We start from the raw sequence: 16462 nt of genomic DNA on the forward strand, positions 1-16462 counted from the left end.
TCATGTAAACAGCCATCTGGCTTCAGTTGCAGCTTCACCGCCAAGCTCTCATCTCTCCTCAGGTGGAACCCGAGACCCAGGCAGTGATCCAGTGGATCCGCTCCTTCAACTTTGTCCTTTCAGCCAATCTCCATGGAGGGGCAGTGGTAGCCAATTACCCATATGACAAGTCCCTTGAGCACCGGGTCCGAGGTTTCCGCCGCACTGCCAATACCCCCACGCCTGATGACACACTTTTTCAGAAGGTATGCAGAATGGCTGCCTGTCCAGCCAGAGGAACTTGGGGCTTAGGAGTGTGACTGAGGTCAAATCAGTAACACAGGACCCTGTTAGGAATGAACAAACAGAAAATGATTGAAAACACCTCCTGCTCGTTAAGAGCTTACAATCTAGTATATTACATTTTGTTTTGAGTGATAAGCCATAAATTCATGAAAAAGTAAATAAATAGGAAAGCTTTTTACAGTACAGTTACCAAAATTTTAAAAAATACTTAAGCTAATGACAAGCAAGAAATATGCCAAAAGCCTAATAGTGCTGGTGGTAAGCTAGAGCATTAAATGTGAATTTGGGGGCTCTAATTTACGGTTTTATGGTAATATGGCTATATTAATGAAAAATAGACCATGCACATGAAAAAGGTTTACATAATAGTTCAAAACAGCAATAGAATAAAATTAACAGATGAGTTATTTTATAGTTAATATTATTAATAATATATAATTAATATAACAATAACATTACTTAGTATCTCAAGTTTTTTCTTTTTTTGGGCTGTACCTCGTGGCTTGCAGGATCTTAGTTCCCCGACCAGGGACCGAACCTGGGCCCCAGCCTTGAAAGTGTGGAGTCCTAACCACTGGACTGCCAGGGAATTCCCCTATAATGATAACATTATTAATTCAACAGTTAATGAATTACACAGAGAATAACACCAGTTGTTGCTTTGCAAAGCAAGTATACTATTATATTTTCTTCTCTAGTAATCTCATTTTGTCCACTATTACAAAATAGTAATGAAAGAGAATTATAGAGATTTTGAATATATTCCTCTCTTTCCAACACACATCTCTCACCCCCAATACATAATTCTTTTTGTCACAAAGCCCTATCTTTCTTGCTTCTTGATTTCTCTTATAAAACTCGGCTGGAAAATGAGGTACACCTCACTGAGGTACACCTAGAGGGGAGCTTATACATTATCGAGTGCTACCCCTCACTTTGCACTTGAAGAAATTTAGGCCCAAGATAGTGGGAAAATCAGAAGATAGGTCTCCTAACTCTAGTCTACTCCATGCACACACACCCCATCTCTCTATTCCTTCTGGTATTTTCTTTCGCTAAAGCAAATAATCAGTTGTTATACCTAGTGGGGTTCTTGGCCTCACCCTGCTTCTGAGTATGAGCATTGCCACATGAGTTGGGGATACTCAAGGTCGTTTTCCACCTGCTTTACCTGTAGCTGGCCAAGGTCTACTCCTATGCACATGGATGGATGCACCAAGGTTGGAACTGTGGGGATTACTTCTCAGATGGCATCACCAATGGGGCTTCCTGGTATTCTCTCAGCAAGGGTAAGAAGAGTGCTAAGCACAAGAGTGCTGTAAGCTGAAGTAGAATGGGGTTCGTTTCTCCATTTAAATTATCATTCTTTTTCACAGAGAAATGACAGGAATGCTATTTTGCATCCAAGTAGAGATCTGAAAAATGGGAAGTCTTAAGTTAGCATTTAACATCATCTTGTGATTCTTTAAAATGGAGGTCTGGACACCTTGTGGTCCGTTAAAACTGGTGGTTTACATAGTGGATTAGGGCATAGGAAGGGAATAATGCAGTCAAGTGGTTAAGAGCATGGGTTCTAAGGGTACACTGGGCTGAAACCAGGCTTGCCCATTCACCAGTTATGTGGCTTCAGGCTAATTACTTAACTTCTCTGTGCTTCAGTTTCCTCATCTATACTTTAAGAATAACACTACTTGCATTGTAATTCTGATGTAAGTATTAAATAAAGCACATAGAGGATTTGGAAATGCCTGGTTTATAGATGTTAAGGTTTTTCCGTAGTAACATGAGGTATGCCTCATGTACCAAAGAAGGAGAGATGCTGGCCTGGACACAAACAGTTCCTCTGATATGTGCTCTCTGTACCCTGCCTACCCATCTCCCATCAGAAGGGGTTTGCTGTGGACAGTGGCCATTGATAACATAGCAGAAACCTCCAGCAAGAGGCTTCTCTCTCTATTCCCTGGGCTTTTCCCATCACTGAGGGTCAAGATAGAACCTCTGTTCACAGACCTTCAGTAGATAGGGACCCTAAGGTTAGGGAGGAGGCTGAAGCAGGAAGCTAGGTTCTCTTAGGAATCATGTTGCAGCAGCTGTCTTTCCCCATCTTCTCACATCTGACCTGTCAGAGCCCAGGTAGTAGAAAACTCGCTGGAGAGGGCTGAGCTGATGGCTGGTCCTATGGGGAGTGGGCAGGAGGAAGGTGAGGGAGTCATCATGTACTGGGAAGGCGGTAGACTTATCATGGCTGAAAACTCACTTGAACCCAAGACAAGAAGATTTCTTTTTTTCAAAGACAGATATACATTTATTACCTTTTGTTATGGAAAGTTTAAAAATCACTAAACAAATACGATAATTTTTTTAAAACACCTTACCTTTAATATTCATGTGGAACATCAAGTAGGATTATGTATTACTGGAAGTTTATAAGACTAGGTAACAGATTTAAGAATCATCTTCCTTGTCACTTTACTACATCTGCCAATATCTACCAATAGTTTACTGTTAATTTAAGCCAAGGCAAGAAGATTGAACTTTACTTTCTTTAGTTTGCATTAGGAAAGCAATAAGTACCCCCTCCCAAATTTAAAATATAAAATACACTTTTTTGAATTATACTTGTTCCTCCCTTTCCCTTCCCATCCTCTGGGAAAGCATGACCCACTGCCTCCACTGAGAATCATTACCCTAAATTAAAGGGGTGCAATTCCAAGATCATGAAGTTTGTATCAAAATGATAGTATGGTCTCTAGACCAGCATCATCAGCGTTACCTGGAAACTTGTTAGAAATGTAAATGTTCACTGAATACATACTGAATCAGAGCCCTGGGGTTAAGCCCCAGCAATCTGTATTTGGCATGGGGTGTTGGGTGGGAACCTGGTTGTACAAATCTGCCACCGCCCTCTTTCCCTTAGGAATGCAAGACTTTAATTACCTCCATACCAACTGTTTTGAGATCACGCTGGAACTGAGTTGTGACAAGTTTCCGCGGCAAGAGGAATTACAGCGCGAGTGGCTGAGTAATCGGGAAGCCCTAATTCAATTCTTGGAACAGGTAAATCCCATTCCTTAACTTTCCTGGTTACAGAAAGGGAAGTGTTTTCTGATGGTAGGCAAGGTATTTTGTGTGACTCAGGTCTGACTTTTGCTCTGACTCATTACAATAGATCTCAGCTTCTCTCTCAGTGAAATTAATTCATTCAACATTGTTGAGCACAACTATCTGTCAGAGACTGTACTATATGCTCGGGATTAAGAGTAAACAAACAGGGCTTCCCTGGTGGTGCAGTGGTTAAGAATCCGCCTACCAATGCAGGTGACATGGGTTCGAGCCCTGTCCTGGGAAGATCCCACATGCTGCGGAACAACTAAGCCCGTGCGCCACAACTACTGAGCCTGCGCTCCAGAGCCCATGAACCACAACTACTGAGCCCCAGTGCTACAACTACTGAAGCCCGTGCGCCTAGAGCCCGTGCTGTGCAACAAGAGAAGCCACCGCAATGAGAAGCCCACAAAGAGTAGCCCCCACTCACCGCAACTAGAGAGAGACCGCGCGCAGCAAGGAAGACCCAGCACAGCCAAAAATAAAAACAAATAAATTAATTAATTTTAAAAAGAAGAGTAAACAAACAACAAATATCTCTGTATATATGCAGCTTATATTCTAGTGAGGAGAGACAGACAATAAAGAAAAAATAAAATAAATTTTATGACATGTTAAATGCAAAATGCTATGAAGAAGGCCTTACAGAGAAAGTGACATTTAAACAGATTTAAAGGAGGTAAGGGGGGCTTTCCTGGTGGCGCAGTGGTTGAGAGTCCGCCTGCCGATGCAGGGGACGCGGGTTCGTGCCCTGGTCCGGGAAGATCCCACATGCTGCGGAGCGGCTGGGCCCGTGAACCATTGCCACTGAGCCTGTGCGTCCAGAGCCTGTGCTCCGCAACGGGAGAGGCCACAACAGTGAGAGGCCGGCGTACTGCAAAAAAAAAAAGGAGGTAAGGGAGTAAACCACAAAAATATCTCGGGGAAAAGGGGCTCCCTGATGAAGTCACAATTGCAAATGCAAGGCCAACAACAAGTAGATGAAAAGATGCTCAAAATCCTGAGGGAAATGTAAATCAAAGCCACAGTGAAATACCACCTCACACTCATTAGGATGGCTGCTATAAGAAAAACAAACTTACAAACAATGACAGAAAATAGCAAGTGTTGGCAAGGATGTGGAGAAATTGGAACCCTGGTGCAGTGTTGGTGGGAATGTAAAATGGTGTAGCCACTATGAAAAACAGTGTGGTAGTTCCTGAAAAAATTAAAAATAGAGCTGCCATATGATCCTGCAAAACCACTTCTGGGTATATATTCAGAAGAACTGAAAGCATAATCTCAGAGAGATATTTGTATATGCATGTTCATAGCAGCATTGTTCACAGTAGCCAAAAGGTGACAGCAAGCCAAGTGTCCATTGATGGATGAAGGGATAAACAAAATGTGGTATAGATACGCAATGGGCATACAGCCTTAAAAAAGAAGGAAATTCTGTCATATGTTACAACATGGATGAACCTTGAGGACATTATGCTAGGTGAAATAAGCCAGTCCCCCAAAAAACAAATACGGTATAATTTTACTTATATGAGATATCAAGAGTAGTCAAATTCATAGAGATAGAAAGTAGATTAGTGACATGATTTGACTTAGATTTTAACAGGATCACTCTGACTGCTCTATTGAGATTATTGGGGATCGGGATGAGACCAGAGAGACCAGTCAAGGGTCTATCACCATAATCTTTGTGAAGATCAAGTGCAGAAACACATGGGAAAGGGCTTTGTGGACTCTCAAAGACAGCACAAAGGTTTTATGAGCATAACTATACACTATAAACTTTCCTACAGGTACACCAAGGCATCAAGGGAATGGTGCGCGATGAGAATTATAATAATCTTGCGGACGCTGTCATTTCTGTCAGTGGGATTAACCATGATGTCACTTCAGGTAGGTGGCCACTGCTTAGTGGCGTGAGAAGGAAGCTTTCACTCCCTCACCGTCTTCAGCCTAATCAGGAGGCCAATTTGTAAGCCAGTGAGACCAGCAGGGACATCAAGGACACGGGGGGGTGGTGGATTGGAGGAAGGAAGGATAACAGGATTGAGGACAGGAATTAAGAGGCAAGGGCCAGGAAGATGTAAATGTAACATCTCTCTCAGCATTCAGGAGTCACTGCCTCATACAGCTTTGTTAGGGGTGTTTCCTGGGTTTGAGGTTATTAATAGCTCACATACTGGTATGGAATGGGCTAGAAAAAAAAAGACTGTAAAACTGATGTTTAGTCTTGTCCCTGAGCCAGGCATTTCTCTACACCTCCGTTCAGGGAAGAGTTAGTAAAAGGCATTCCATAGGCTCGCTGCAGGGCAAGATTGATGGTGGGGGCAGATCTCGGAGCCAACTTGGAACCTTCTAGAATGGTACAGAATATCTCACGGCACAATGGTGTTGCCAACTGCCCCAGCCCAATTTGATCAGGTTTGGGGTTGTTTGTTTGGTTTTTAATGTAGAGCAGTAGCTCCCAGTGGTTAGGAGCAGGTGAGATTTGCCTCCCTCCCCCAGCTTTGATACCAGCATGCTCAGCCACATTTCACTGTGCAGGCTTTACCAAGCAGGCATCTTACAGCTCAGACAGTCTGTTTAAACTAGATGAATCTCAGCTTTAAGATGATAACTTATATTCTTTAAGGTGATCCCAACACGTCTTACATGAACAGTTCATTCAAGGCAAAGGCAACAACATTCTAATTCTGTAGCCCCACAGTCAAGCATCAGACACCAGAATCCTCCAGCCCAGTGACTGGAGCCAGGACTGTATAGGGAACCAACCTTTGGAATCTGTAAGAGCTTCAGGGCCTGCTAGATTCTTTATTTTAAATTAATTAATTAATTTATTATTATTATTTTTTGGCTGCGTAGGGTCTTCCTTGCTGTGCGCGGGCTTTCTCTAGTTGCGGCAAGCAGTGGCTACTCTTCGTTGTGGTGCGTGAGCTTCTCACTGTGCTGGCTTCTCTTTGTTGCAGAGCACGGGCTCCACGCGGGCTGCAGTAGTTCTGGCATGTGGGCTCAGTAGTTGTGGCTCGCGAGGTTAGTTGCTCCGTGGCATGTGGGATCTTCCTGGACTAGGGCTCAAACCCATGTCCCCTGCATTGGCAGGCAGATTCTTAACCACTGCGCCACCAGGGAAGTCCCATAGATTCTTTTTTTTTTTTTAATTTTATATTATTTATTTTTTTATATGGCAGGTTCTTATTAGTCATCCATTTTATACACATCAGTGTATACATGTCAATCCCAATCACCCAATTTGACCCACCCCCACCCCTGCTTTCCCCCTTGTGTCCATACATTTGTTCTCTACATCTGTGTCTCAATTTCTGCCCTGCAAACCGGTTCATCTGTACCATTTTTCTAGGTTCCACATATATGCGTTAATGTATGATATTTGTTTTTCTCTTTCTGACTTACTTCACTCTGTGTGACAGTCTCTAGATCCATCCATGTCTCAACAAATGACCCATTTTCGTTCCTTTTTATGGCTGAGTAATATTCTATTGTATATATGTACCACATCTTCTTTATCCATTCATCTGTCGATGGGCATTTAGGTTGCTTCCATGACCTGGCTATTGTAAATGGTGCTGCAATGAACATCGGGGTCCATGTATCTTTTTGAATTATGGTTTTCTCTGGGTATATGCCCAGGAGTGGGATTGCTGGATCATATGGTAATTCTATTTTAACTTTTTTAAGGAACGTCCATACTGTTCTCCATAGTGGCTGTATCAATTTACATTCCCACCAACAGTGCAAGAGGGTTCCCTTTTCTCCACACCCTCTCCAGCATTTGTTGTTTGTAGATATTCTGATGATGCCCATTCTAACTGGTGTGAGGTGATATCTCATTGTAGTGCTGATTTGCATTTCTCTAATAATTAGTGATGTTGAGCAGCTTTTCATGTGCTTCTTGGCCATCTGTATGTCTTCTTTGGAGAAATGTCTATTTAGGTCTTCTGCCCATTTTTGGATTGGGCTGTTTGTTTTTTTTCTATTGAGCTGCATGAGCTGTTTATATATTTTGGAGATTAATCCTTTGTCTGACGATTCATTTGCAAATATTTTCTCCCATTCTGAGGGCTGTCTTTTCATCTTGTTTATGGTTTCCTTTGCTGTGCAAAAGCTTTGAAGTTTCGTTAGCTCCCCTTTGTTTATTTTTGTTTTTATTTCCATTACTCTAGGAGGTGGATCAAAAAAAGATCTTGCTGTGATTTATGTCAAAGAGTGTTCTTCCTATGTTTTCCTCTAAGAGTTTTATAGTGTCTGGTCTTACATTCAGGTCTCTAATCCATTTTGAGTTTATTTTTGTGTATGGCATTAGGGAGTGTTCTAATTTCATTCTTTTACATGTAGCTGTCCGGTTTTCCCAGCACCACTTATTGAAGAGACTGTCTTTTCTCCATTGTATATCCTTGCCTCCTTTGTCATAGATTAGTTGACTATAGGTGCATGGGTTTATCTCTGGGCTTTCTATCTTGTTCCATTGATCTGTATTTCTGTTTTTGTGCCAGTACTATATTGTCTTGATTACTGTAGCTTTATAGTATAGTCTGAAGTCAGGGAGTCTGATTCCTGCAGCTCCGCTTTTTTCCCTCAAGACTGCTTTGGCTATTTGGGGTCTTTTGTGTCTCCATACAAATTTTAGGATTTTTTGTTCTAGTTCTGTAAAAAATGCCATTGGTAATTTAATAGGGATTGCATTGAATCTGTAGATTGGTTTGGGTAGTATAGTCATTTTCACAATATTGATTCTTCCAATCCAAGAACATGGTATATCTCTCCATGTGTTGGTATCATCTTTGATTTCTTTCATCAGTGTCTTATAGTTTTCTGAGTACAGGTCTTTTACCTCCTTAGGTAGGTTTATTCCTAGGTATTGTATTCTTTGTGTTACAATGGTAAATGGGAGTGTTTCCTTAATTTCTCTTTCTGATCTTTTGTTGTTAGTGTATAGGAATGCAAGAGATTTCTGTGCATTAATTTTGTATCCTGCAACTTTACCAAATTCATTGATTAGCTCTAGTAGTTTTCTGGTGTCATCTTTAGGATTCTCTTTTTTTTTTTTTTTCATCTGCAGTGACAGTTTTACTTCTTCTTTTCCAATTTTTTTTCCTTTAATTTCTTTTTCTTCTCTGATTGCCGTGACTAGGACTTCCAAAACTATGTTGAAAAATAGTGGTGAGAGTGGACATCCTTGTCTTGTTCCTGATCTTAGAGGAAATGCTTTCAGTTTTTCACCATTGAGAATGATGTTTGCTGTGGGTTTGTCATATATGGCCTTTATTATGTTGAGGTAGGTTCCCTCTATCCCCACTTTCTGGAGACTTTTTATCATAAATGGGTGTTGAATTTTCTCAAAAGCTTTTTCTGCATCTATTGAGATGATCATAGGTTTTTTATTCTTCAGTTTGTTAATATGGTGTATCACATTGATTGATTTGCATATATTGAAGAATTCTTGCATCCCTGGGATAAATCCCACTTGCTCACGGTGTATGATCCTTTTAATGTGTTGTTGGATTCTGTTTGCTAGTATTTTGTTGAGGATTTTTGCATCTATATTCATCAGTGACATTGGTCTGTAATTTTCTTTTTTTGGAGTATCTTTGTCTGGTTTTGGTATCAGGGTGATGGGGGTCTCATAGAATGAGTTTGGGAGTGTTCCTTCCTCTGCAATTTTTTGGAAGAGTTTGAGAAGGATGGGTGTTAGCTCTTCTCTAAATATTTGATAGAATTCACCTGTGAAGCCATCTGGTCCTGGACTTTTGTTTGTTGGAAGATTTTTAATCACAGTTTCAATCTCATTACTTGTGATTGTTCTGTTCATATTTTCTATTTCTCCCTGGTTCAGTCTTGGAAGGTTATACCTTTCTAAGAATTTGTCCATTTCTTCCAGGTTGTCCAATTGATTGGCATAGAGTTGCTTGTAGTAGTCTCTTAGGATGCTTTGTGTTTCTGTGGTGTCTGTTGTAACTTCCTTTCATTTCTAATTTTATTGATTTGAGTCCTCTCCCTCTTTTTCTTGATGAGTCTGGCTAATGGTTTATCAATTTTGTTTATCTTCTCAAAGAAGCAGCTTTTAGTTTTATTGATCTATGCTATTGTTTTCTTAGTTTCTATTTCATTTATTTCTGCTCTGATCTTTATGATTTCTTTCCTTCTGCTAACTTTGGGTTTTGTTTGTTCTTCTTTCTCTAGTTCCTTTAGGTGTAAGGTTAGATTGTTTAGTTGAGATTTTTCTTGTTTTTGAGGTAGGCTTCTGTAGCTATAAACTTCCCTCTTAGAACTGCTTTTGCTGCATCCCATAGGTTTTGGATCATTGTGTTTTCATTGTCATTTGTCTCTAGGTATTTTTTGATTTCCTCTTTGATTTCTTTAGTGATCTCTTGGTTATTTAGTAACGTATTGTTTAGCCTCCATGTGTTTGTGTGTTTTATGATTTTTCCCTGTAATTCATTTCTAATCTCATAGTGTTGTGCTCAGAAAAGATGCTTGGTATGATTTCAATTTTCTTAAATTTACTGAGGCTTGATTTGTGACCCAAGATGTGATCTATCCTGGAGAATATTCCGTGCGCACTTGAAAGAAAGTGTAATCTGCTGTTTTTGGTTGGAATGTCCTATGAATATCAATTAAATGTATCTGACCTATTGTGTCATTTAAAGCTTCTGTTTCCTTATTAATTTTCTGTTTGGATGACCTGTCCATTGGTGTAAGTGAGGTGTTAAAGTCTCCCACTATTATTGTGTTGCTGTCGATTTCCTCTTTTAGAGTGTTAGCATTTGCCTTGTGTATTGAGGTGCTCCTATGTTGGGTGCATATATATTTATAATTGTTATATCTTCTTCTTGGATTGATCCCTTGATCATTATGTAGTGTCCTTCCTTGTCTCTTGTAACATTCTTTATTTTAAAGTCTATTTTATCTGATATGAGTATTGCTACTCCAGCTTTCTTTTGATTTCCATTTGCATGGAATATCTTTTTCCATCCCCTCACTTTCAGTCTGTATGTGTCCCTAGGTCTGAAGTGGGTCTCTTGTAGACAGAATATATATGGGTCTTGTTTTTGTATCCATTCAGCAAGCCTGTGTCTTTTGGTTGGAGCATTTAATCCATTCATGTTTAGGGTAATTATCGATATATATGTTCCTATTACCATTTTCTTAATTGTTTTGAGTTTTTTTTTTTTGTAGGTCCTTTTCTTCTCTTGTGTTTCCCACTTAGAGAGTTCTTTTAGCATTTGTTGTAAAGCTGGTTTGGAGGTGCTGAATTCTCTTAGCTTTTGCTTGTCTGTAAAGCTTTTGATTTCTCCATCAAATCTGAATGAGTTCCTTGCCGGGTAGAGTAATCTTGGTGTAGGTTCTTCCCTTTCATCACTTTAAGTATCTCATGCCACTCCCTTCTGGCTTGTAGATTTTCTGTGAGAAATCAGCTGTTAACCTTATGGGAATTCCCTTGTATGTTATTTGTCATTTTTCCCTTGTTGCTTTCAGTAATTTTTCTTTGTCTTTAATTTTTGCCAGTTTGATTACTATGTGTCTCGGCGTGCTTCTCCTTGGGTTTATCCTGTATGGGACTCTCTGCACTTCCTGGATTTGGGTGGCTATTTCCTTTCCCATGTTAGCGAAGTTTTCGATTATAATCTCTTCAAACATTTTCTCGGGTCCTTTCTCTCTCTCTTCTCCTTCTGGGACCCCTATAATGTGAATGTTGTTGCGTTTAATGTTGTCCCAGAGAGCTCTTAGGGTGTCTTCATTTCTTTTCATTCTTTTTTCTTTATTCTGTTCCACAGCAGTGAATTCCACCATTCTGTCTTCCAGGTCACTTATCCATTCTTCTGCCTCAGTTATTCTGCTATTGATTCCTTCTAGTGTAGTTTTCATTTCAGTTATTGTATTGTTCATCTCTGTTTGTTTGTTCTTTAATTCTTCTAGGTCTTTGTTAAACATTTCTTGCATCTTCTCGACCTTTGCCTCCATTCTTTTTCCGAGGTCCTGGATCATCTTCACTATCGTTATTCTGAATTCTTTTTCTGGAAGGTTACCTATCTCCACTTCATTTAGTTGTTTTTCTGGGGTTTAACCTTGTTCCTTCATCTGGTACATAGCCCTCTGCCTTTTCATCTTGTCTGTCTTTCTGTGAATGTGGTCTTTGTTCCACAGGCTGCAGGGTTGTAGTTCTTCTTGCTTCTGCTGTCTGCCCTCTGACCGCCCGTAGATTCTTATACCCTATTCATGCAAGGGTGGGGAATGTCTCATTCTAGCCAATCAGCATACATTGAATATCACCAATTTCTCCAATAAGAGTCCATTTCCAACACCCATTATGCGAAATTGACAAATTACTCATTTCAGTAACAGAAAAACTCATTTCTAACATTCATTATGCTACTTAGCAAAGCATCCAGTGTTGCTAAGAGATAAAGATAGCTGAAGCCCTTATAACAGCTGCATCTGGAATTGGGCCTTTCCGGTACAATGCTAGCTAACCACTCCTGGGTGTGAGCCCCTAATTGAAGAAAATGACAGCCCCCAGGGTATAACAAAGTATCCAACATATGCATTAAAACACACTGCTTTTGCTAAAGAATTTTAAAGTAAATTACATTTAATAGGGGGCAGAGAAGAGACTTCCTCATTATTTATTATCTGTCTCATTCTTGATTGCATTTATTTCAATTAGTCCTTGCTGTACAATTAAAAGAAATTTTAAAGGCACAGTCATAATTTATTCTAAAGAGATATAAAGTCATTAGCTAAAATGCTACATCCCTGCCATGAGAAACAGGCTTTCTTTTCAATTTTATTTTCCCCTTTTGATGGTGGTGGAAGAAATATTAGAAATAGGGTTCTCAAACTCAGATCTGTAGTGGAGCACCCCCACTCAATACAAGGTTACACACATACAACACCGCTGACAGCTGGCTGTCCAGACCATGTCCATTGGTGCGGGTTGTGCACTGCACGACATAAAGCAATCCATTTCTTTTCTGGTAGCTCATATTTTGTCAAAAAAGTTGTTGCCTCCGTCCTCATTATTTCTTTAAGTAGATGTCATTTCTTCACAATGACTTTTCAAACACTGAAACAGAGATTTCATGTTAGTCTCTTTACCAGGCAAAACATTCATAAATCTTTTGGCCTTTCTCCTAGTAACCCTTTACTGGACATGAGTTTGTGTTAAAATACAGGGTCTAAAATTACACACAGTACTCTCAGTGCAGAGCACAGTGAAACTTCTGCTTCCCAGGAGCTGAGGCCCATGCTCTTACAATGTCATGACAACCTATGATTGTTTTAGATCTTTGCCAGTTTCATCATGCTATTAAGAAAAATAAAGCTTGTGGTCAGCTAAAACCCTCAGATCATTTTTTCATATCAAGGCCTCACCTGGGGCAGATTTCTCATCAGCAGGCTGAGTTATATCCTTGTGACTTTTAGGTGACCATGGAGATTACTTCCGGCTGCTGCTTCCAGGTACCTACACTGTCACTGCCACAGCACCCAGGTTTGACCCAGAGACAGTGAGTGTGACCGTGGGTCCTGGGGAACCCAAACTGGTGAGTTAGGCTGACCTTTACAGAGCACTGTAAAGATCACTTATACAGAGTTACAAATAATCGATTGTATAGTTCTAATCTTTGCCAAGCTTCCCTCTTTCACCGTTTAAAAAAATATTCCTTGCTCTCATATGCTAATTTTTCTTCTGTCATTCTCCTATTACATCCTTACCCACTTCCTTTTGGTTTTTCCTTTTCCTTCTGTTTAACATAGCATAATGATTAAAACACTACCTGATTCTAAATCCAGCTCATTTGTCCACAGATCTTGGACAAGCTACCTGATCGCTCTCATTCTCAGTTTCTTCCTCTGTAAATTGGTAATAATAGTGCCTCCTTCACAAGAGGTTGAAATGAGAAAGTGCATGTAAAGCCTTTAGTACAGTGACTTACACGTAGAAAGTGCTCAACAAATGTTAGTTCGTGAATCCCAGAGACCTTGCCCAGATACACAGGCTTACGTTCTTCTGCGCCATCAGCAAGGACTGCCACCAGATGGCACTCTGCCCCCTTCTGATGCCCATGTGCCCAGGCAGCCTTGCTTTCCACTCACCTCAGCAAAGAGCCAGCTGCACTCCAATATTCAGCTCTCCAAAAGGCTTTCTTTTATAGATAGGATGAGAAGCAAAGAACCGTTTTGATCTACAGCCTGGACCTTTTTAGCTTTGGTCGTATTAGATCGTGATCTCAGAGGCAAAGAGGCTCAAAGATCATGGACACTAATCCTCTGGTTTCTCAAACGAGGAAAAGGTAATGATGCCATCCTGGTTAATGAGCATCTATGGACCTTTTTCTCATGTCAGGTCTTCCCTCCTCAGTCTGTCCTGTTCCTTCTCTATACATCCCAAGAGCTTAGCAGACCCTCCCTCTCCTTTCCCTGTTAACTCAGTGCAGTCAAGTTTCTTGCCTTTTCAAATAGTTATAGGTACTATTCATTGAACAGCCACTATGTGTCAGACATTATCTGAGAGCTTTCCAGAATTATCTCATTTAACCTTCATAACAATCCTGTAAGGTAGATCTACATATCCCCATTTGTGGCTGAGGAAAGTGAAGCTTAGAGAACATAAGTAACTTGTCCAATACCACACAGTGAGTAAGTGGGAGCCGTGATTCCAGCCTCTGTGGGGCTTTCAGGACTGCCTTCTTAGCCAGTCTGTTACAGGGCCTCGAGCTAAGCTCACAACCTCTGTTCATAATCCCTTATTTTAACACAAGGATGAAGGTCAAGAGCTCCTTAAATCCTTTGAAAATTCCTCTGAAATTTCTAGACAGTTCCCCCTTTCCCCTCCACTCCCATCTCCTGCAGGATATAAACGACTTCTACTTGCAGATTCAGGGAACAGAGTAACTCTTCCCTGGCAGCCTGTTACCTGGTCCCAATTTCCCTACCAGTGCATCCTCTTTCCCTTTTTTCTTGTTATCCCCCTGCCCCTCATCTACCCTAAAATCAAATGACTGTTATGCAGCTGCTTACAGAAGTCTTGCACTACATGCAAGTCTATTCAATTGCAAATTCAAACAAGGACAAATCCTCTTAAGTAACAAATTCTGCTTCAAAAGATCTCATCTCCTTTGTCATATAACCTTTAAATTAATTAACATAACACATCATTGTATCAAATATAACTCAGAGGGGGGAAAATCTGTCTTTTGGATACAATTCTCAGATACAGTCACAACTAAGAATACATTTATTGATCCCAGCTGAGTCTTTTCCCATTCTAAAGCAGAGATCCATTTGGTTGAGGGAAAAGAAAAAAGATCATTTACTAGAGGGTTTTCATGCTGCAATTAAAACTCTTTAAAGTATCTCCGAGAGTCCAGTGTTTTCCCCTTGGCTTTCCCCACTGCCTTCCAGATGTCCCACTCCTTTAATTTCCTCTGTCCTCCCCTCATTTTGTTGTCTCTCTCTCTCTCTCTCTCTCTCTCTCTCTCTCTCTCTCTCTCGTTTCCTCGATCCTTATATTACTATACAGGAAATAGTACTAATACAGTGTAATTGGCTCTGATTTCTCCCGCTTTGGGAGAGCTAGCAGAAAAGCTGGCTGTGGTTTGTTGTGAAAGGGGCAAGAAATAACCCCGTGAAGAGGTCTGTCTGTCACATGTTCTCCAACTCCCCTCTGGCTTCAGCAGCTCACACTGTTCCCAGGGCCTGAAAGCCAAGGATGCCTCTGGGGAGTGTGGTTAGAACACTGTGCCACACCCTCACCTTTTCCTTCCTGGGACAGCTCTATGGCTTCTGCACAACCAGCACATCCCACACTTGTCAGTCAGAAGCATCTTTACCTCTGTGTGCACGGCCAGAAGGGAAGTTTCAATGTACTGCTGGAAACAGTACATTAATGCGCATGGACACTGGGAATTTAAGAGTCCATACTAACAATCTGTATCATCTCTACTGTCTCTGTTTCCAAACAATCATGACAGAAAGTTTAGCTCTGAAGGTCTGAGGCACTCTGGCGTTCCTGAGCACAGCGCCTATGATTCACAGAGTCAGCGTAAAGGGGATTATTGTGGCACCATCAATCTTAGTTCTTGTGCTGAACAACAGTATTGGTAAAATCACGGTTTGAGGTGTAGATGTAATTTTTTCTATTACAAATAAATAAATGTACATTAAGTTCATGTCGAGATACCCTATGTATCACCAGTGATTATGTGCCACTTTGAGGGGAATGTTAGCCAAGCCTGTATGACACCACCAATGCTGCTCTGGGTGGTTGCTGTGATATTCTCCTTGGTCCCTTGTCCTCAGAACCCGGAACCATGGTAAAACAAGGTCCAAACTGGTCTTCCGACAATTTCAATCCTAGGAAATGGAAAACTGATTCCTGTGCTCTCCTAGCTTCTTTTTCTTTTTTCCAGGTTAATTTCCAACTCAAGAGAAGCACCCCTCCAGCAGCCCCTAAGAGGAGAGGCCCCAACTCAGGGCATAGAGGCAGAGTCTTACCAAAGAAAGTACAGCCCCGGGCAGCTAGGAAAAAAGAGATGATGGTGAAACAGTCCCAGAGAGTCCCTGCCTGAAATCCACAGTCCCCGGGGCAACACTTTAGAAAGGCTTTGTTCCCACTCTCACACCAGATGAAGCATTCTTTCTATTTTATTATCTGAGACATATTTAAATATAAACATATTCAGAACAACTCAGAATGGTCTCCATCTGTTCCAGGGGTAAACCCTCTGATGCAGCAGTACATGCATGCAGTGGTGTTCAGTAAGATTTTCTGATTCTGAGGGTATGGTTTAGGTCCAGCAGGCTCTATGCCAGTCTACGCTGTGTCCAGAGACTGGTTCTGGCTGGTTAGTCACTATCTCTAGAGTCTAGCAGAGAGCCTGCAACACAGTAAGTACCCAATGAAGGTTTCTGGATGAATGGCTGAAAGGCTGAAATGATCCATCATTACATAGCAAGACCAGGTGACCAATTCTTCTGAAATCCCAGAGGACTGTTTCAACAAGAGCCAATAGTTTCTTATTAAGAAAAGGATTTCACACACAAACACCTAGTC

General features: G+C 40.9%; 1 protein-coding gene across 3 annotated transcripts in view; it reads left to right on the top strand.

The window, feature by feature from the left end:
- Positions 1-16088, top strand: part of CPN1 (carboxypeptidase N subunit 1) — a 44238-nt gene extending 28150 nt beyond the window's left edge. For all 3 annotated transcript variants that reach the window (XM_079899316.1, XM_079899317.1, XM_079899315.1), the window contains 6 exons: positions 63-245; positions 1463-1574; positions 3203-3342; positions 5184-5283; positions 12832-12950; positions 15819-16088. In XM_079899316.1, the coding sequence (XP_079755442.1) occupies positions 63-245; positions 1463-1574; positions 3203-3342; positions 5184-5283; positions 12832-12950; positions 15819-15977 (813 nt within the window). In that variant the 3' untranslated portion in view covers positions 15978-16088. The remainder of the gene's footprint in view (positions 1-62; positions 246-1462; positions 1575-3202; positions 3343-5183; positions 5284-12831; positions 12951-15818) is intronic.
- Positions 16089-16462: the final 374 nt, after the last annotated feature.

Source organism: Stenella coeruleoalba (genome assembly GCF_951394435.1).
Source record: "Stenella coeruleoalba genome assembly, chromosome: 16".
Classification (NCBI taxonomy): Eukaryota; Metazoa; Chordata; class Mammalia; order Artiodactyla; family Delphinidae; genus Stenella; species Stenella coeruleoalba.